The sequence below is a fragment of the Gopherus evgoodei genome, chromosome 9 (assembly GCF_007399415.2).
Source record: "Gopherus evgoodei ecotype Sinaloan lineage chromosome 9, rGopEvg1_v1.p, whole genome shotgun sequence".
Taxonomy (NCBI): Eukaryota; Metazoa; Chordata; order Testudines; family Testudinidae; genus Gopherus; species Gopherus evgoodei.
In genome coordinates this window covers 108472273-108493922 of record NC_044330.1, presented here as the reverse complement: position 1 = coordinate 108493922, position 21650 = coordinate 108472273, and the positions used below count along the sequence as shown (strand labels likewise).

General features: G+C 53.4%; 1 protein-coding gene across 8 annotated transcripts in view; it reads left to right on the top strand.

Moving 5' to 3' along the window:
• Positions 1-881: 881 nt before the first annotated feature.
• ZMYM3 (zinc finger MYM-type containing 3) overlaps positions 882-21650 on the top strand; it is a 57452-nt gene continuing 36683 nt past the window's right edge. For 4 of the 8 annotated variants that reach the window (XM_030575916.1, XM_030575917.1, XM_030575911.1 and 1 more), the window contains exons 1-6: positions 882-965; positions 17040-17936; positions 19455-19498; positions 19857-19929; positions 20630-20921; positions 21364-21541. In XM_030575916.1, coding sequence (XP_030431776.1) covers positions 17054-17936; positions 19455-19498; positions 19857-19929; positions 20630-20921; positions 21364-21541 — 1470 coding nt within the window. In that variant the 5' untranslated portion in view covers positions 882-965; positions 17040-17053. Of the gene's footprint in view, positions 966-1566; positions 1672-4280; positions 8627-17039; positions 17937-19454; positions 19499-19856; positions 19930-20629; positions 20922-21363; positions 21542-21650 lie in introns of those variants that run through there. The other 4 variants (XM_030575915.1, XM_030575912.1, XM_030575913.1 and 1 more) reach the window with 4 other exon arrangements.

Here is a 21650-nt window from a genome sequence, read left to right as displayed (position 1 = left end):
GGGGAGGGGGCCATGGGGGGGTGCCCGGCAGTGGGCGGGGCCTGGAGCATGAGGAGCAGTGGGGGTGTCCCATGGGGGGGGCGAGAGGTGTTAGTGAGGGGACGGGGCCATGGGGGGGGGTGCCCGGCAGTGGGCGGGGCCTGGAGCATGAGGAGCAGTGGGGGTGTCCCATGGGGGGGGGCGAGAGGTGTTAGTGAGGGGACGGGGCCATGGGGGGGGTGCCCGGCAGTGGGCGGGGCCTGGAGCATGAGGAGTAGTGGGGGTGTCCCATGGGGGGGGCGAGAGGTGTTAGTGAGGGGAGGGGGCCATGGGGGGGGTGCCCGGCAGTGGGCGGGGCCTGGAGCATGAGGAGCAGTGGGGGTGTCCCATGGGGGGGCAAGAGGTGTTAGTGAGGGGAGGGGGCCATGGGGGGGTGCCCAGCAGTGGGCGGGGCCTGGAGCATGAGGAGCAGTGGGGGTGTCCCATGGGGGGGGCGAGAGGTGTTAGTGAGGGGAGGGGGCCATGGGGGGGGTGCCCGGCAGTGGGCGGGGCCTGGAGCATGAGGAGCAGTGGGGGTGTCCCATGGGGGGGGCGAGAGGTGTTAGTGAGGGGAGGGGGCCATGGGGGGGTGCCCGGCAGTGGGCGGGGCCTGGAGCATGAGGAGCAGTGGGGGTGTCCCATGGGGGGGGCGAGAGGTGTTAGTGAGGGGACGGGGCCATGGGGGGGGTGCCCGGCAGTGGGCGGGGCCCGGCGGGTGAGGAGTAGTGGGGGTGTCCATGGGGGGCGGGGGGTGTTAGTGAGGGGACGGGTGCCCGGGGGCGGGCGGGGGTCCGGGCGCAGCCCAGCCCGGGGGCGGTGCCGTGTCCCGGGCCCCCGCCGAAGCCCCGCCCGGCCGCGCTGTCACTCACCGCCCGGGGGAGACGCTCCAGCTCCAGGGAGGCAGTGGCGGAGCCCGGAGCGGGCCGGGCGGCTCCCGAGTGGCGCAGGTAGGGGCCGGAGCGGGCCGGGGCCGGGGCCGGGAGCTGCTCCCCGCGCGCTCGCAGGGTAGGGCCGCGCGGGGCCGAGGCCAGATATCGCAGGGCCCGAGGCGGGGCCCGCTCCGCAGCGGCCTCCCCTGGGCCCGAGAGGGTTAACGGGGCAGACGGCTCCGGGGGGGGTCGGTGCTCCCGCTCTGGCGGCAGATCCGTTCCGCATTTTGCGAACAGCCCCCGGGAGGGGACGATGCAGGCGGCACCGTTCCTGATCCCGGGTTCCGCGCCGTGATTTCACACCCCCAAGCGAGCATGGCGGGTAGCTGCGGAGGCAGCATCCCTCACCGGGCCCGGCTGCCACACCGAGTTTCCCGGGCTCTCCCGATTCTGGGTTACGCTCCAGCTTCTTTGGGCTGTATCCTCCGTTCCGAAAATCTGCCCCGCGTTTTCGGGCCGCCTTGCAGATCCCAGGCTCTGCCTCCGCTCCTGGACACTGTAATCTGCTCCGGGTTTTCGGGGCTGCCCACAGAAAAGAAGTCTCGCGAGCCCGAGCCCCGCCGCAGCCAATAGGGAACCGCCCCCCTGCCGCCGCAGCCAATGGGGAGTCGCCCCCGCCCCCCCTCGGGCTGCAGCGCGCTGAGGGCTTGGAGCGGCGCCTCCATTTAAAGGGGCCGCGACCCGAATCCGGGCTCCGGGCAGTGCGGGCGGCGCGGCGAGTCAGGTACGAGCCGCGGCCGAGCTGGGGGCGGGTCCTCATTGGTTGCGGTGTCTTAACGCGGCCTGCGGGGCGGCGCGGTCCCCGATAGGGAGGGGGTGGCGGCTCCAGCCTTCGCCCGCAGGGCGCCTTCTGCCTGCGCTCCCGGGTGGGGGCGGGGCTGGGGTACCCGTGGGGAGAGGGGCTGGGCCTCTGGGGGGAGGGGCCCCTTCTGGGCACAGTGACTGGCGCGCGCCTACCCTCGTCCCCTTTTCCGCGCAAGGGGAAGGGGGCGCGCACCGACCCTTCCCCCCCACCCCCTTTTCCGCGCAAGGGGTAGGGGGCGCGCACCGACCCCGCCCCTTTTCCGCGCAAGGGGTAGGGGGCGCGCACCGACCCCGCCCCCTTTCCGCGCAAGGGAGGGAGCATATATGCGCAGAGCCGCTATGGGGGAGGGGGAACAGGGTTGCGAGCGCAGGGGCGGGTATTGCACCCCTGATGGGGGAGGGTACCCGTGTCGTAGGGAAATGGGAGAGAAGATGGTAGGGGTCTATGGGGAGAGAGTGGAGCAGGTGAGGTGCTGTCTCTAGGAGTGTTTCTGTCTGTGCTGGTGGTAGGTGGCCGCAGCTGAGTGTTGATGCCTGTTGGCACATGGGGCAGTCCAGGTCTCCTGCCCCACTTCCCAGAATTTCAGACCAGGTTGTGCTGGCGTTGAGTGCTTGCTTTGGGTCTCCAGGAAATACAGTGTGGGTCTCTCCTACTGCCATGTCCTGACGTAGTCATTAGAAGCCCTGCAAGCTTCTGGTTTGCCCAGCTAAGATGGCGCATTGCCCATGGGTGGCTTTACAGTGGTTGATTGTAGGTTGTGCTTTGGCCTTAGGGGCTTCTTGTTTCCCTTAGACACCAAATGGGATCGGAACATTTACACCTATTGAGCTTGTTTTCCCAATACCTTTTTCCACATCAGAGTCAAGCAGGGCTTTTTCCAGAGCCCTTTCCCCTTCTCTTTGCCACCTGGTTTGCATGCGCTGCAGAGACTTTATCTGCAGAATGTCACATGTGCTTGGCTCTCCACACATGAGAATAAAAAGTTTGCATTTGAAAGTGCCTAAAAATACTGTTGCTGATGCAGGAGTCACATTAGACTCCAGCTCCCTCTTCCTGAGCTATGTTGTGGGCCCTAGAGTGGGAAAAAGGAGGAGATGCTTTTGTGCCCCTAAAGAACAGTTGTACCAAAAGGGTGTGCCTGGGGGAGGGGGAATGGGGTGGGGCAGGGCAGAGCTCTGCCTGGAGGTTGCTGTTGGATTGGTTGTGGTGGGACATGTCTGCTGGTGGTGTCTGCAGAACATGCTTGCTTGGAGTGAGCTGTGACTGTTGATGGGAGGAGGTATGGCTCTGTGGGGTGAAGGTGGTGTTTTACCTGCCATGTGGGCTTGTTCAGGGTAAGGGTTGAGATGTGGCTCTGTGCTGCAGGGAGTGGTCTTGTGGGATGGGGTATGATGCATGGCTTTGGGATGCAGAGTGGAGATGAACCTCTTAAGTAAGGGAGGAGGAGCCATTATTTGAGGGCTTGTCTACATCAGAAAGTTGCAGCGCTGGTGAGGGAGTTACAGCGCTGCAACTTTGAAGGTGTACACATCTGCAGGGCATCACCAGCGCTGCAACTCCCTGTTTGCAGCGCTGGCTGTACTCCCGTTTTGTCTCGGGTGTAGAGGATCCAGCGCTGGTGATCCAGCGCTGGTAATCCAATGTAAACACTTACCAGCGCTTTTCTTGACCTCCGTGGAAGGAGGAAGCCTCTGGTAATCAAGCTGGTCTCCTTCCCTGCGGTTTGCTGGGTGGCTCCGGGAACGCGAGAGCAAACCGCGGCGAAGCTGGTCTCCTTCCCCGATTTGCTCTCTCGTTCCCGGAACCCCGAGCAAGCAGGTCTCCTTCCCTGCGGTTTGCTGGGTGGCTCCGGGAACGCGAGAGCAAACCGCAGCGAAGCTGGTCTCCTTCCCCGATTTGCTCTCTCGTTCCCGGAACCCCGAGCAAGCAGGTCTCCTTCCCTGCGGTTTGCTGGGTGGCTCCGGGAACGCGAGAGCAAACCGCGGCGAAGCTGGTCTCCTTTCCCGGTTTGCTCTCTAGTTCCCGGAGCCCCGAGCAAGCAGGTCTCCTTCCCTGCGGTTTGCTGGGTGGCTCCGGGAACGCGAGAGCAAACCGCGGCGAAGCTGGTCTCCTTTCCCGGTTTGCTCTCTAGTTCCCGGAGCCCCGAGCAAGCAGGTCTCCTTCCCTGCGGTTTGCTGGGTGGCTCCGGGAACGCGAGAGCAAACCGCGGCGAAGCGGGTCTCCTTTCCCGGTTTGCTCTCTAGTTCCCGGAGCCCCGAGCAAGCAGGTCTCCTTCCCTGCGGTTTGCTGGGTGGCTCCGGGAACGCGAGAGCAAACCGCGGCGAAGCTGGTCTCCTTTCCCGGTTTGCTCTCGCGTTCCCGGAACCCCCCTTGAAGCCGCCCAACAGCGCTGCAGTGTGGCCACATCTAACACCACTTGCAGCGCTGGTTGCTGTAAGTGTGGCCACTCTGCAGCGCTGGCCCTATACAGCTGTACTAATACAGCTGTAACAACCAGCGCTGCAAAATTTTAGATGTAGACATGGGTTACTTTTCTGCACCAGTAGAAGCTTCCTCTCATTTCCTGATGTGTTGTGTTGTGCTCCAGCTCTGGTTCTAGCCTGCAGCTCGCTCACCTCTCATCACTCTGCTTCTTCCTTGTAAACTGTGCTGCCATTCATTCCCTCAAACTACCTCCCAGATTCAAAGTTCCTGATTAGAGCATGACTTTGTCATCAGCTCCATCCTAGTTTCATTTCTCATCTTGAAAGGGATAGTAGCACATTTGCCCTCTGGGGTTGATGGAGCAAAAGCCAAATCAAGATGCACCCCATTGCTCCAGCCATGCCTCTTGCCCATTCACAAGCCAGGCCCCATTCCAAGTTCCCTTTGCGCCTACTGTCATTTCTGCCTCCCCTCTTAATCCCCCAGCTGCTGGGGGCAGGGATGCAGTGTAACAATCCCACCCAAACTGCTGGTCACTCCAGACTACCAATAAAAATCTGGCATCTGGGACAAAGGACCAAAGTTAGGTCTTATAGCTTTAAATTGGGTGGGTGGGAGAGAAGCCTAAGACTGTGTCTAGGCTACAGACATCTGCTGGAGCTATGAGTTTGGGCTGTGAAGTGGTGTGATCCCTGACTGATATAGCTGTACTGGCAACAGCCTATAGGGTATATACAGTGGCAAAACTGTACTTTTACTAGTCTAGCTTGTTTTGCTCAGAGTTAGAGGGTATAGCTGAGTTCACACTAGGAACCCTTTGCTGGTATAGATCTGGCCTGAGACACATCATCCTCTACCTCTTCCTCCTTCCCCAATGAAAAGTGTTCTTGATTGATGGGCATGGACCCTACCAGCGGATTCCTGTGGCTATCCCATGGCCACAGCTCATACTTGAAGTTCATCAACATAAAGGAAGAGAAACCTAGGATTTACCAAAGGAGTGGAAAACACTGATCTATCCAAACCAGCATCCTGCTTCTACCAATTCCTGATGCTCTTGGGAAAGGTGAAAATTCCCTGTAATGCCCCAGGCCAATTGTATACACCTGCATGTGGGGAGAAAATTCCTTTTCTAAGAACCTGATCTGTGCTGGATTCTCACTGATGGGTCTTTGGTTCCTAGCTCGAAACTGGTTAGAACCCTCTCCTAGCTCTTCAGGTTTTGGGGCCCTAGAAAACAGCGTGGCATCAGTTTCAGGCTGCTTACTGGCAGTTTTGTCTGCTATATCCACAGAGTATAAATGTCTCCAGATGTTAAACACCATGGCTAGTAAATGAGCTTGCTTCAGGGACTTCACCTCATCAAACCAGCACTCCAGCTCTTCCCCATGTCTCAGCTATACTCATCTGGTGGTGGTTTGTGTCTGAAACTGCTTTCCAGGCAGCTGTGGTCATCTGTGGGAAGTTTTGAGGCCATGATTGTGGTCGTGCATGTTTTGGCAACTTCCTTGGCATTGAGGAGCCACTATTCTTTGGCCTTTTCCAGAGCTCCAATACCTGTTTTTATCTTTTGGGTGGTGTCTTGAAACTGAGTGTCATCCACTTCAGCGTGTCTCTCTGTTTGCTTGTTCTTCACTTAGTGCTCCCAGAGCCCTGTTTTTGTGTATGATATTGTTTTGGCAGGTGTCTTTTGGTGGCAGGTTTTTGGTCTGCGAATAAATGCTTGTGATAGTGTTAGTTGTACAGGTGAGGCTCTGGGTAGAGGCAGTGGTTCTTGGAGAGGGAGCTGTGCAAGCTGCAGGAGAGTTTGCTTTCTGCCTTGGTCTCTGACTGGGGTCAATTCTTGACAGAATTTCTCCCTGGGAATCAGGCATTGGAGTTGGGCTGATATTCCTGAAAAAGGGGATTGCCTGCATTTCTGTTCCGGGGCCGGGGGTGTATGTATGCAAAAAAAAAAAAAGAGAGAGAGAGATTTACACTTAGAATACACTCAGATTCCATACTGTTCACTTCTCCACTGGGAAGCTAATGGGCAAAGCCCTAATATCTGCCATCACTTGGGAAAGAGGTGACATAGGTATCAGCAGAGGCTGTTGGTGTCAGAAGAAGGGAAAACAAGGAGGCAGGAGGCTGCTCCAAAATCTGTCACAGGCTGCTGAGCATGCTGATATTGTCTGCCTCAGAGTTTACCACTAGTGCCAAGGTGCTGGACACATCAGCGGATGTACCTGAGTGGTGAAGAGGCGTGAGGAGTGCCTTCAAGCCCTCTGAGGCATCCCAGAGTGGCCCTGTAAGTTAGGCTTTCTGATACCCCCTGTCAAAGCCCCAACTCTGGCTAGCTCTACCTTAAGGCTTCTGGATTTCACCCTCCTGCGTTCACTTGGCTGAAGCAAGGAGAAGGATAAAGTTTCTGGGTATATTCTGGGCAACCTAGCTTGATTACTCCTGCTCTTGTGAAACTATCCTGAAGCCTACAATGCTGACTTCAGGCCATTCTGTTGCTCTCTCTTGGCAGGTGTATGATCACTTGATGAATCAGAGTAACAAGTGCACCAAGACTGAGGCTTGAACCCCAAGAGTTTGGTGCTCCAGGTGCAAGAAACTCTGGTCTTGGTGCTGGTGTCCCTGGCACTGATAGTTGTGGCAAAGCCCGTGATGGTGTTTTCCAGAGAACTTGGGATGACCTGCATTGTGTAGACAATTTCAGCTGCATATCTGGGGCGGGGGGAGCAGGTTTGAGGGATCATGGCATGGATAGCTGCTATTTAGACATATGAACTAGAAGATTGGTACAGATTCAAAGGCCAGGAGTGGACGATTGTGCTTGTCTAATCTGACCTCCTACATAACTCAGGCCAGAGAACCTCACCCAGTGATTCCTGCATTTAGTCCAATAATTTAAGACACTGAATGAGAATGTAAAGACGGCAAATGATGGAGAATCTCTGTTGGCCAGTGGTTAGTTACTGGTGCTGTTAGAAATTTGTGCCTTACTTACAGTTTGAATTTGTCTAACTTCAGCTTCTAGCCATTGGATCTTGTTCTGCTTTGTCTGCTAGATGAAAGAGCCATCTGCTATCAGAAATTTCCCCATGTAAATATTTCTAGGCTGTGATAAAGTCCCTTCTTAACTTAATAGATGGAGCTCCTTCTGTCTCTCACTGGAAGGCAAAGCTTTCCGAACACTTACTGCTGCTTATGGCTCTTCCTTGAATCTGCCTCTTTTTCAGTGTGTAAACACTAGAATTATACCCTGTATTCCAGCAATAATCTCACCAGTACCGTATATGTAGGGAATGCCACTCCCTCCTCCTGCTCTCCCTGTTTCTACATCTGTCAAAGGCTACATTTCCCCAGTTGCACCCTTGAAGTGGGGAAGGGCATTTCATTTACCTCTACATCATTACCTCATTACTTGGAATCCCCTTCGGGATGTCCCTTCATCTGTGCTGCTTAAGTCCACTCCCTTCAGTGGGTACAGAGCAGTCCAAATGAAAAAGAAAATACTTCCATCGCCCTCGGGGCTTCATGCTAATAAGGGGAAGCCAGTCATTCAGATCCCCAGAGGAAGTCTTGGCCCTTATAGCTAAAGCCAAGGCTTAGTCCCAGGGGTTCCAACAAAGACTGGTTTTCTTTTCTGTCGTCTTTCTCCAGAGGTTAGGCCAGGCAGCGTGCTCAAGCCTTTCCTTCGGTAACCCTAGGGCCCTGGACTGGGCGCCCTGTGCTCCGGGTCTGCTTGTTTCAGAGTGTCCCCTCAACTGGCCTGGATTCCTCCCTTTTAAGGGCCAACTCCAAGACCCGACAAGCCTCAGAGGCTTGTCAAATTGAAGCTGGTTGTGACCAAAGGAGTTCTGTAACACCACCTTGCCTGATGGCGGTGGGGAGTCATTTACATCACCACAACAACCAATAATGGCATTATCCATCTTAGCTGCAGCATTGCAATGGGAGCTCATGTTCAGTTGATTATCTGCAACATCCTTTGCAGAGGCTCATCTTTCCCAGATACAGGCCCCACCCTGTAAGTATAACCTACCCTTTTGTTCCTCCATGTTGGCCCTTGCATTTGGTTGTATTAAAATGCATGGAGTTTGATTTACCAAATTATGTGGATTTCTCTGTAACAGTGATCTTGTCCCCCTCATACCACTCCAGCAACCTTAATGGCCTCTGCTAACTTTATCAGCAGTAATAATTGAGATATAACTATTTAAACCAAGGGGATTAGCCCTGATTGCAGGGCTGACCACACACACCACGGTTCCCTAATGCTCTTGGTGACAGATAGGAAGGAACTAATGTGTTTGGGGGCTGTGCTCCCTTGATATGAGTTATGAAACTGAATGTCAGTGTCAAAAGCCATGCAGCCGCAGTGGACAGCCCCTCAGACAAGGGGGTGCCAATCTTACAAGTGTGAAATCAGAGTTGACTCATGAAGAACAAGTTACTGGTAAGTAACCTTTTACTTTTTCCAGGTCCTCGATAAAAATATTGAGTATCATTGGGCTGAGAACCAGTCTCTCACAACACAGTCATTCACTGATAGATCTCAAAATGTTAATAGAGTATCATCCGTTAGCTAGATTTTAATACACTTATGTGCCATGTTAATATTATATAGTGTTAATTTTTTAATCAGAATGTTGTGTGGTACTAAGTCAAATGCCTTGCAGAACTCTAGGGGTGTTGTGTCCCCCAATTACTCTTATCAATCAAACTTATAATAGTCTCAAAAAATAATATCCAGTTTGTTTGACAGGGCATTAATTATATTCTCATCCTGTAATTCTTTATTGATTGAGTCACTTATCAGTTGTTCCATTATTTTGCTTGAGATCAGTGTCCTCCTTGCTCTTTTTAAATATTGCTCAAGATAAGCTTTTTTCTAGTCCTCTGGAAATTTCCCATTATTTAAAGATTTACTCAAAATTAACATTACTGGTCCAGAGAGTTCCTTGGCCAATTCATTTAAAACTCTTGGGTGCAAGTTACCTGGTGTACCTATTGGGTTTCGGGAAGTGGGCGGACAGAAGCCCACCCACTGTTTAAGGATTCCCCATCACCAGCCCAAGGGGAGGATCTACAGGACCTCAAAACCCAACTGAGTTTGGGGGATAACTAATAAAAGAACAGGAACAGGAGTGTGGTCAGAGGGTCAAAAGAAGGGAGCCAGACAGGGACACCGAGCAGAGAACCCCAGACAGCACCCACTGCTCCTCGAAGGTGTCAAGGGAGCCGGTGGATGCCACCCTGAGGAACTCTGCCCAGATACGTGAACGGACAGAGGATCGGAAACAAACCCCACAATCACTGAAGTCTCCATCAGCCAACCTTCTCTCCCTGGTTATGTAGATAGCCGTTTTAGCCAGGGCTAGGAGGAGGTTGACCAGGAGGTCCTGTGACTTTGTGAGGCCACGGATAGGGAGTGCATAGAGAAGGAGGTGAGGGGAAAAGTGCAGCCAGAAACGCAACAGTATGTTCGTGAGGAGCCGGTCTAGGTGCTGCAACCTGGTGCACTCTAAGTAAACGTGCGCCAGGGTTTCCCTCTCGCCGCAGAAGGGGCAGGTATCTGGGACGGGTAAACCGTGCCAAGTCTGCAGTCCGCCCCAGGGAGTGGGGACTAAATAATGACTGGCAGTAGTCACTGAGGCAAGGTTGGGGATAGAGGGTTGGGGTTCCCCTGGGAGGGGAGACCCAGAGACGGCATGGGTACTGCAGAGGGCAGAACCTGAGAGAGAGGTCACCAGGGTCTGGGAGGGACACGGGGCCAGCGGCAGGCAAGACATCAGCTGGCAGAGGGCACTCTGGAGCTGAAGAAAAAGCTAATTCCCTGGACAACCAGCAGGAGGCATCGCGCTGGTGAGTCATCACCCCATCTCACCTGGACTTGCTGATTTTAAAATGTTGAACTTTAGTAGAAGTTGTTTAACACCTTCATTATTCTAGTGATCTCCCCACACACACTCACCAGCAGCGGCGGAAGCGGAGCAGCCTGGCCCCAGCCTGCTCCACTCCGCCAGCTCCCAGCCGCATCGCTCCACTTCCCACCACGGCCAGTGAGTGTGGGGAGATTGGGGAAAGGAGCCCCCCCCTCCCCCTGGTGGTGGGAAGCAGAGCAATGCGGCCCCAGCCTGCTCTGCTTTCCTTGCCCCAGCCCCAGCTGTGTTGCTGGGGGGCGGCTGGTGAAAGGTCCTGCACTCACCTGCAGTGGGAAATGGAGCGCTGCAGCTGAGAGGTGGCGGAGTGGAGCAGGCTGGGGCCACATCGCTCTGCTTCCTGCCGCCAGTTAATGCGGAGGGCATCCTTTGCCCAATCTCCCTGCGCTCACTGGCAGCAGGAAGCAGAGCAGTCCAGCCCCAGCCAGCTCCACTCGGCCAGCTCCTAGCCATGGCACTCCACTTTCCGCCGCAGGTGAGTGTGGGACCTTTCCCCTGCTGCCCCCAAGTGACATGGCTGGGGCCAGGGCAAGGAAAGCAGATCGGGCTGGAGCCGTGTCGCTCCGCTTCCCACCGCAGGTGAGTGCAGGGGGGTGTCCTTTCCCCAACCTCGCACTCACCAATGGTGGGAAGCGGAGCCCCATGCCTGGGAGTTGGTAGAATGGACTGGACTGGGGCCGGGCTGCTCTGCTTCCTGCCTCAGGGATGTTTCTGTGGTAGACATCAGTAAAGCTGATCTGGGGTCCTCTCCCCATGCATTTACAAGGTATTTTTATTTGGACTGGCCTGCAGGAAGGAGTCCTGTTTCAGACTTGTGTTCCAGAACATGTTCACAAGATAGGGGAGTTCTTGTGGCATCTGTATACTCAGTGCTGGCTCAGCGTTCAGGGAGTTAACAAAGCAACTGCCTGCATGCTCAGCCAGAGCTGATTTGGTAACTCCAAAGGATAAAAAGGCTGCAAGGCAGGTAGATGCCTGGTCGACACCACAGAGGTAGGTCAACACAAGGCAGCTCATGTGGACCTAACTGTAAGAGTATACGCTAAAATGTCACTCCCACCGATGTGATTCACTCTCTATGCTGACTTAATAACACCACCTCTGCAAGAGGTATAGCAGATAAGTCAATGCAGTGTCAGTGCAGACACTGCATTACTTCAGTTGACTTCACTGGCCTCTAGGAGGTGTCCCACTGTGACCATTCTGGTCATCTTTTTGAATTCCACTGCCCAGAGGCCAGGTACACAGGTAGACACTGCTCCTCTTTTAAAGCTCCACACATTTTTGAAATTCCATTTCCTGTTTGCTTGGTATGGATAGCTCACCTAGCAGCTGACCATGCCAGCTCAACGCTGCAGAGACACTTCCTCCTGGAGTACACCAAAAGTGGTGGATGGCTATGGGGGCATAGCTCTTATCCAACCGTAGAAACATTGATGTCTACAAGCAGATTGCTTGGCACATGGGGCAGAAGGGCTATAAGAGGGACCCGCAGCATTGCTGCATAAAAGTCAAGTAGCTGTGGCAGAAGGCAAGGGATGCAAATAGTGTCTCTGGTGCAGAGAAGCAGGCATGCTGCTTTTACAAATTGCTGCATGCCATTCTCGGTGAAGGCCCCACCACCACTGCCAAGAGCCCTGTGGATACTTCAGGGTAGCTGGAGTAACAGGCCCCTAAAGTGAACAGTGAGGAAGAGGTATTGGACAAGGAAAAGGATGAGCATGGGGTGCAGGCGACCAGGGTGGATCCAGTGGCATGGTGAGCAAAGAGCTCTTTCTGATGCTGGAGCAGTCAAACCAGTCTCTGTTGTCCAGCACCAGCGAGCCTGATGCAGGGGAAGGAACCTCTGGTAAGTATGCAGTTTGCATTGGTATTGTCTGTTCGTTTACTCTTTTTTGATCATGCTAGAAGAGGTAGTGAAATAGCGAATAGAGATAGAGGAACTGCCCCATGCTCTATGAATCCCAAGGAGAAGTGAGAATGTAGTCCCTGTAACTTGTGTGGATCAAGGGGAATGAGTTCAGTATGCCAAGTTTCCATTTATCTTGTGAATACACTCACAATAGTACCTTTGTGCATTGCATCTTTTGCAGCTGGAAATGTGGCCTTGAGGGTCTCTTCATCCAGACCAGCAGAGCGGCTGTGCCACATGAGGAGGAGAAGGAAGAGGACATGAGATGATGTGTTCCAAAAGATCTTGCAAGCCTCTAGTGCTTCGTATACCGAGCACGCGGCTTAGAGGATCACCCTCATGGATAGAATGGACAGGGATAAAGCAGAGAGGAGAAAAACGCAGGAAAAGGAGAGAGACGTGCAGCAGGAGATGCTAGTGCTTCTCAAGTGTCAAACAGGCTGGAGACTCTTGTTAATCTTCAGCTTCAACAGACCCATGCTCGCCTCCCTCTGCAGCCCATAGAGAGCTGCATTCTGGCACCTCTCCACACTCCTGTCCTCTCACATGGTGTCCAGGGACGACACCTTACCCCTACCACTCCTCCCTGTGAGAGAGACAGTGTGTGTGTGAAAAATGGAAATAACTGTTCTTTCTTCAAAGGTTCTTTTCCCTGTATTTATAAAGTTTCATTCAGTTACAAATGTCTGTTTGCAGGGGTTTGGAATAAAAGTCTATTTATGGAAACTTAATTCATTTTTATTAGCTCACAGCATATGATGGCTAAGGCTGACATTCACAGATAATAGCAATAGGTGCATTTCCAATGTTATGTTACTACACACAGCACTCATTACAAGGTTCATATGGGACTGCGCATGCGCAAAAAAAAAAAAAGCCAGGTAGAGCATGATACAGCAGCACACATCACTGTGGCTCTCTATTAAAATGGTCTTTCAAAGCCTCTCTGAGTTGCATAGCTCCCTGTTGAGATCTTACAGCTCTGGTGTCTGGCTGTTCAAAATCAGCAGCCAGCTGTTCTGCCTCCACCCCAGTGGAAACTCCCTCCCTTTTGCTTCACAGATACTATGAAGCAGGCAGCTATACCCAGTGGGATATTTTTTTCACTGAGTAATCTCATGAGTAAATAGTGCCAATGTTGTCTCAAATGGCCAAAGGCACATTCAGCTGTCATGCTTCACCTGCTGAGTCTGTAATTCAAGCGTTCCTTGCTGCTGTCAAGGTGGCTGGTGTACGGCTTTGTGAGCCACAGGGCTAAGGGGCAGGCTGGGTCTTCCAGGATCACTGTCATCATTTCAGCATCCCCAGTGGTAACCCTGTGGTCTGGAAAGAGTCTCTGCTTGCACCTTTCTGAACAGGCCTGTGTTAAAAATGTGTGTTCTACACCTTCCCTGACCATCTTACTTTACTGACATCAATGCATCCCTGGTGATCTGTCAGCACTTGCAATACTCGCACTAGAGAAGTGCTGCCACAGCTTCCCTTTCTGTTGATGTATTTGGGCAAGGTGGTCTGGTGCCAAAATAGGGATATGTGTGCCATGTACTCCACCCTCTCACAGTTTTGGAACCCCATTGCTACAAAGCCAGCCACTGTCCTGCACATATCCCAGAGTCACAAACCTGCATAGCAGGATGCGATTAATAGCCCTGAAAACTTGCATCACAGCAACCCCCATGGTGGATTTCCCAGCTCCAAATAGATTGCTACTGATCTGTCAGTAATCTCACATTGCCATCTTCCACACAGTGATTGCCACTTGCTTCTCCACTGTCAGTGCAGCTCTCATTGTGGTGTCGCTGCACCAGAGGGCTGGGGCAAGCTCTGCACACACTTCCAGGAATGAGGCTTTGCCCCTCTGAAAATTCAACAGCCACTGTGCCTCATCCCATACCTGAATAACAATACAATCCCACCAGTCAGTGCTTATTTCTTGGGCCCAGAACTGGTGCTTCTTCATCTGCAGCTGCCCTGTGAAGGCTAGCAACAATCTTCAATTGTTTGTGTTCCACAACAAGCTAGCCTCCGTGAAATTGTGATGCTCCCCTCAACTCCTCTGGTGGCCCTGCAAATGCTGCAGGATCAGGCACCTTATGCTCATAAAATGGTGCAGACCTGTGCAGGAACCATGCTTCTCACAGACATAGCGAATGTGTGGATTTGTGGGGCTTTTGAAAAGAGTCACAGACATCATAGGATGCAGATAAAACTATGGGATGAAGAAAACTGCATCATGGGATGTTGAAACCGTGTTCGAAGTTGCCTCTGAGTGATTCATTTGCCCCCATGAGGCATTGCAAACCCTTCCCAAACCGTCCTGCACTAGATGGTGGCAAGTTGTACAGTGGGATAGCTCCCCGCGGTGTCTGCTGTCTGCATCAGTACAAGTGCTGGTAGCAAGGACGCATACCACTGACACAAGGAGCATGGCGTGGAAGTGCAAAAGCAGTTTAATTACTGTGGCAGCTGTACATTTGTGTAACTTAGGCTCGACTTAATTTTGTAGTGTAGACTTGCCCTGAGGGGGACTGCAGGGAGAGGAGTCCTTCAGTAGGCTGGTGAAAAGCTTCCAAACCAACCAGCCCACCCAGCAAAGGGAGGAGCAGATCAAAGAAGCTGGGGAAGATTACAGAGGTAAAAGTAACAGCAAGGGATTGAGGAGGACTGGTTTCTGGCTGTCCCAAATAATGGCACAGAGCTGCAACCCAGTGGAACCCTAGCTGGGGGTTTCCTAGAGAAGAAGCTCCTTAACACAGGTGAACTAGGCCTGTTTAGCCCCTATTACAGGAGATCAAACTTTCGCTCCACCAGATGAAGCTTTGTGGTGGTTTCACATAGTGGCTAATCTTGTCTGTGTATTTGGCCTCTGTGGCTCATTCCGCAGGCTTGTACATGGCACCTAATTGTGGTTTTGAAAAGTGTCTTTCCCTGCTTTGTACATCAAATGAAACCCCTCCCTGTTCACTGGGCTGCTGTTGACCTTAGTGCTGCTCGCTGCTGCGGTGTACTAACTTCTTACTCCAGAAGTGGGAATCCCAGTAGAGGGCGTCTTCAGAAAAGGAGAAATTATTTAACTTTATTCTACTTCTCTCTGGAGCATTCTCACCTCCACTAAGGCTCTGGACCTTTTCTTCATTGAGGGACTTTTGACTCGTTTTTTTTCTCTTTTCCTTTCTCTGAGGCACATCTTAGATTTTATGTTCTTGAACTGGCTGGGGTGGGCTTACTGTGGGAAGCGCAGGGAGGGGCAGAGGATGCTGAACACTCGAAGGAGAGACCCAGGAGGTGAAGACGTGAGCTTTTGGCTCTGAAAAAGTCTGCTCCAAGGGAGAGGAGGCTCCCCAAAGTCCTGCTTGGCTTTGTAGGGAGCAGTTCCAGAGCATTGCCTGGGGACTCCATGACAGACATTCAAGTGGTAGAGCTGCCACAGCTTCCCTGAAGAGAGATTGGAAAAAATAGGGATTGTTACCTTTAAAGAGGAGATGTGAAAAAGGTCTGTAAAATAATGACAGGTCAAGAGAAGGTAGATGAGGAGCTCCTGTTTTCCGTGTCTCCTGACAGAAGAACAAAGGGACATTTTAATGACATTAAAAGGTGGCAGATTCAAAACTGAGAAAAGGAAATACCTTTTTACGCAGTTTGTAATTAACTAGTGGGACTTGCTGCCACAGGGTGTCACTGAGACCAAAAACTGAACATTTAAGAGGCGAGTAGACATTTTCAGGGTTGAGAATGTCCAGAGTTAGAATAGTGATGGGTAACAAAAGTTGGAAGGCACATTAAACCTCCTGCCTCGGAGCTTAGACCCATTTCTAACTCTTAGGGATTAGAATGATGCTTTATCCTACATCTGCTCTTGTGGAGTTCTTGCTCCTTCCTCTGAAGTGTCTGGTTCTGGCCTCTGTCAGAAAAAGAATGCCACACTAGGTGGACCATAGATTTGATAGAGCTGGGCACTTCCCAGGATCCCTCTCCCTCTGGCTTTTACACCTGTCATGTAGTTGGTGGTAGTTTTCCTTGTTTAGCAAAGACATGTATTTCACTCTTCATTTCTCCTCATAATTCCAGCTCCTCCAGCCCTTAATCATGTTTGTGGCTCTTCTTTGACTTCAACTTTCAATCTCTCGCGTAATGAGGAGCCCAGAAGTGATCTCATTTCAGCAGGGGTAGCACAGATTGGTGCATCCTTGCTGCCTAGCTTGCTCTGTACCAGTTTCAGGTTAATTCCCCAAGATACTAGTTTATGATTTTCTGTTATGTTTTGTCAGTGGTTTTTAGCCTCTTAGGGTTATTTCTGTCTTCACTCATAACCCGCCTTACTCCCCGGCGGAAGGTTTCTTTCTGCAGAAACCAAACACTCCACAATTCTTGCACCTATACAGCTGGGATCCCAAAGATATGTCCTTGTCTCCCTGTGTTTTTTGACTCCAAGCTGTTGGGGTTAGTCTATCTCTATGACGAGGGCTACATAGATTGCAGGGGATTCCTACAGTGAGGACAGGGGAGGGGTGGCTCCTGGTGGTGAGATGGACTGGCTGGGAGAAAAGGCATTTTAAATAGTAACACGTGGGCAACTGTGTGAGAACTGACCTATCCTGCCCCCTGGTCTGGCTCTGGTGAAGTACTGAGGGGGCAATGGGGCACTTGTCCCACTACCGTATTACAGATTGCTGAATAGCTACACAGAGTCCTCTGAATTTAAACACAGTTCCTCTGTAGTAGCTCACCATGTTTCTCTGCTGTAAACATACTTGCTCACCCTTGTAGTTGAAACTTGGCTATGGTGCAGCATAAGCATGTGGTGATAAATTCCCAGGCAGGCAGAGCTCAAGGCAGCTTTTTGGCTCCAGAAGTTTGTAACTCTCTCTCTTATACTGTGAGAAGTGGAGGTGGGTCGCTTGTGTCCTGATCTGTGCTAGATTTCCACCAGGAATCTCCTGGTACAGCCTGGAAGAGTCTGTAATGCTGTATGTAGACACTGTAACATTGACTTTCTGGCTCTTTCTCATTCCCAGTTTGCTGCTTCTAAATGGATTCCAGTGAATTTCCTGGATCTTTGGACCCACTTTCTCTGCCTGATAAGCCACTGATTGGTGATCTCCCTGCTGACATGGAGTTTGGGGAAGATTTTCTGGGCTCCCAGACAGCTTCTACACAGCAAGCGTCAGGTCTTCAACCCCCTGTGGTGGAATGGGATCCGACCAAGCAGGTCACAGCAGATGGGAACTTAGACCTTTTGGTGAAAGCAGACAGTTTGGCTGACCTAAGCAAATCAAACAATCTTGATCTAAATAAACCCAGTGTCTTGGACGTTCTGGAGAAACCTTGTGTCTTAGATGACTTAGATGACGCCACTGACTTGATGGTTCTAGATAAACCAGGGGATTTGGAGGATCTGTACAAGGCACATTCTTCCCAGGACAAGGCGGATGGGCATGGGGACTCCTCTGTGCTGGCTAGGGAAGACATTGTGTCAGAAGCTTGGAAAGAAGGGGAAGATAAACCAAAATATGACTCTGGGGACCTAGAAGATGATTGTGCTGCTGCCACTGCTGCGCATTGTGATGGCAACACCCTGGAGTCTCCCCTGCAGCCCATTCCTGTTGCAGGGGAGCTGAGCTGTGCGCCATCCACAGAGGAATTTACAACGCAGCTCTCAAGTTTGCCAGCGGTTTCGCCACAGCCCAGTCTTAAGCAGGCAAAGAAAACAAGGTTGAAGGCACCAAGGAAAAGCTCCCCTGTGCAAAAAGAGGAGGCAGCAGCAGAAGAGGGGCTAAAACAGAGTCCTGCCCTGCCCCCTGAGCGCACTGGCGAAGGCCAGGCTGAGAAGGAGGACGAGGATGGTGGTAATACCCTCAGACAAGAGAGCAGCATGCCGAAAGCACAGGAGACCACACTGTCATCATCCCCAGGTAGACCTTCCAGTGCCGGGGCGAAGTTCTTGCATGACAAGTGGTGGGCAGCCTCTGCTCCAGTAGACTGGAAACTGATCAGCTCTCGACTTACCCTGGGGTCTCCTGCCAGAGTTCCCTCTAATTTTTCCAACCCATGTGCAGAATACATTTTATTATGTGCGCCACTGTGGATGTGATGTGTGACACATGACCTTCAGATTGGTGCAGATAACAAAATTTATGTGGTGGGGGTGGGGCCAAGGGGTTCAGAGAGTGGGAGGGGGCTCAGGACCGCAGCCGAGAGTTGGGGTGCAAGGGAGTGCAGGCTCTGACTGGGGGTGCGAGCTCTGAGGGGAGGCTGAAGGGTTTGGAGTGTGGGAGAGGGCTCAGGGTTGGGGCAGAGGGTTGGGTTGTGTGTAGGGGGTGAGGGCTCTGGCTGGGGATGCGGGCTCTAGGGTAGGGCCGGGGATGAGGGGTTTGGGGTGCAGGAGGGTGTTCCAGGGCTACAGCAAGGAGAGAGAATTCCCCCAGCTCGCTCTCCCCACAGCAGCACCTGAGCTCGGGCTGCAGGATAAGCGCCCTTCCCCTTGTCCCCGCAGGTCTGGGCCAGGGCTGGGTTCGGGCCTGGGGAGGAGTGCCCCGGCTGCACCTGGGGCTGGGCCACGCTGCGCCTGGGGCAGAACCAGGCCACTCTGGCCACAGCTGGGTCCACATCGCCCTGGCCACGGCAGGAGGGGCACCCCTTCCCCGGCTGGTCCCTAGCTGCGGCAGGTCTCCAGGCAAGTTGCCTGAGTGCCTGCACTGCTCTAAATAGGCTGCTGCACGGCTGCGCAGCTTACAGGGAACTTAGGTCTCTTCTGTGTGTGAACCAGAATTGCCTGCTAATTGGGTGGGCTGGAGAAGTGGCCCTAATAGGAGGGATTAATAGCTCTGGCAGTCAGGGCCCTGGGTGCAAATGAGCGCACTCGTTGGCTGTCGTAGCTTGAAGTTTGGTCCTATTGGCTACTGGTCCCTCTGCCAAAGTGCTGGATTGAGCCCATGCTGGTGCAGTTGATGATGTCTGTGGCTACCTTGGCACTAGGGGTGGAGCAGCGTGGGCAGGGCATGTCTCCATTAGGCAGGGTTCATGCCCTGCTCTCCACACCAGGCTGAGGAAGGCCTGGGCCTACCCACACCCTTCCCAGGCTGAGTCTGTTCTGTGTTTACAGAGAAGATTCGGTCGCCAGGTTGGCAGGTATAGAAGTGACAGCTGCAGCTGCCCAGTGTCTCTCTCCCACTCTGCATGCAGGCCTGCTACCCATGGCATGCTCCCGGGTGTGGATACCACACCTTGTGTGTGGTTCTTCCTCCATGTGGCTCTGTGGTGTCAAGCCTTGCTGTGCATGCCTAGGCAGGAGCAAAGGCAGGTCTTCTTCCCTGTGATTTCTAGCCCCTCCTGTTTATGCAGAGGGCTGCTATCTCTGAGCAGGAAGCTTTTCCCCTGTCTGGAGAGAATCAGGGGCTGGGATTCAGGTGTCACCTGTATTTCTGTTGCAGGAGAAGACCTGGCCGGGAAGGGAAGCGAACAGCCAACTGAGAAGGTGAGGAGAGTTCAGACAAGTGCCTCTGTCTGCAACAGTACTTGAAGGCCACCCCTCTGAGTGAGCATGGGAAGGAGTGTGCATGTCTTCTGGGACAGACACCTTCTCTGTGCTGTGCAGGTGACTTCAGTCTTAGCTCCCTGCCACTTGCCAGGCTACAGCCCCTTTCTCCTAAGACGGCTCAGTCCCCTGCCCTTCTAAACCCAGTCAGGATTTGACTGGGGTACAGCAAAGCTAGAACCATCTGCAGTTAGTTTGAAAGAAGAGCCCTGAAGCTGGGTCCTGGGCGTGGCTGAGGCTCTCTGGCCATGGTCACCCAGCAGATGGTTGGTCTGAATATTCTCTGGGTGTATTCCAGGAGCAGAAGAGAAGCGAACGAGCCAGGAGATCAGAGGCAGCCAGGCCTGAAACTGTGAATTCCTCCGAGAGCAGTAAGTAACTTAGGCTGGCCACTCAGCCCATTTCTAAGTGAGGGGAGGGAGACGGGGCGGGGGACGGTGTGAGGCGTCATCTAAGAGGCCCTTTCCCAGCCCCTGGGCAATCCCCTGGGCAATCCCCAGGAGCACAATCCCCTGGGCAACGCTGTCCCTTTCTCCCCATCCCACCTGGGGATCAGGAGGTGGGCTTCATTGTAGAGGCTTTCCTGGGGAAAAACATCCAGTGTATGCCTCTGAGATGCAGAGTCCAAAAGTGCTTGTGGCATCTGCTGCTCCTTCCTCTAGGAGTGAGGAGGAGTTGTGCCCCTTGCACCCTGGCTGTGCCACCTGCTCCTTCTCTCTTGTGGGAAAGGGCTGGGGGGAGCTGCCTGGGGCTCTGTAATGCACAGTGGAACGTACAGACACTTCTGCAGTCTGCTCTAAGTGTTTGCACTTGAACTTGCTGCTTGGCCCCAAAGAATCGTGCCTTTCATGTGGAGACAGCAGTGCCGAAGGCTCAGTGAGCCCGGGGGTTTCCTGCTTCATTCCCTGCCAGCACATTACAGCTTTCCAAGGTCCCTTACTCCTCCCTGCTGAGGAAATTCCAGGTTCTGCACCCTGAAATGGGCTCCAGAAAGCCCCATCCCCAGTCTGGACATAGGGTTATGCCGCGGTTCCTAACGGGGAATCTGTCTCTCCCTTTCCCTGCTCACAGTCCCAGTCTCTGACGAGGACTCGGATGCTATGGTGGATGATCCCAATGACGAGGACTTTGTTCCCTTCCGTACCCGGCGCTCGACCCGCATGTCCTTGCGCACACAGATGGCTCAGCGGGCTGCCCGCTCCACCGTCACGAAGATGACGTGTGCCAACTGCCGGACCCCACTGCAGAAGGGCCAGACCGCCTACCAGCGGAAAGGGCTCCCTCAGCTCTTCTGCTCCAGTTCGTGTCTCACCACCTTCTCCAAGAAACCACCTGGCAAGAAGATCTGCACCTTCTGTAAAAAGTGTGTGCCCTCCCTGCCTTATCCGCCCTCTTGCCCCCCTCCCCCCACCTTCCATCTGACTAGCCACCCTTGCCCCCATCTCGCCCTGCCTTTCTCACCCCCCTACCCACGTGCCCTGCTTTCACAGTATTGCTTACCCCTACCTATCTTTCCTTGTGCCCACCCTCACACTCTCTCCCCAACCCACTACTCTTCCTGCTGAATCTCTTGTCTACTCTCCTCCCCATGTCACCCCATCCTGCTCCCTTGCCCCCCTTCATACTCCTGGCCTCCCCCGCAATACCCTGTCATTCCCCACCACAGGACTCCACTCCCTCTAGCTGCACTTTCTGCTCCCCCTCACATCCCCCTGTCCTGGAGCTCCTTGCATTACGGCCCACCCTCCTCTTTGTCTTGGAGTGGGGGTGTCCCCTGCGCTAACCAGTCCCTTCCTGCCCTGCAGAGAGATCTGGAACACCAAGGATTCTGTTGTGGCCCAAATTGGCTCAGGTGGCTCTTTCCATGAGTTCTGCACCTCTGTGTGCCTCTCCCTCTACGAAGCGCAGCAGCAGAGACCAGCTCCTCAGCCTGCAGAGGCCTCGGACACCAGCCGCTGCAGTGTCTGTCACAAGCCTGGGGAGGTAAGCAGAGCCCTGGTCTCTCCAGTGTTTGGCCCAAGAAGCTTTGAAGCCATCTGCTGGAGCTGGAGTTAATGCAACTGCCCACACCTTCCAGGTGCTTGTGAGCTGC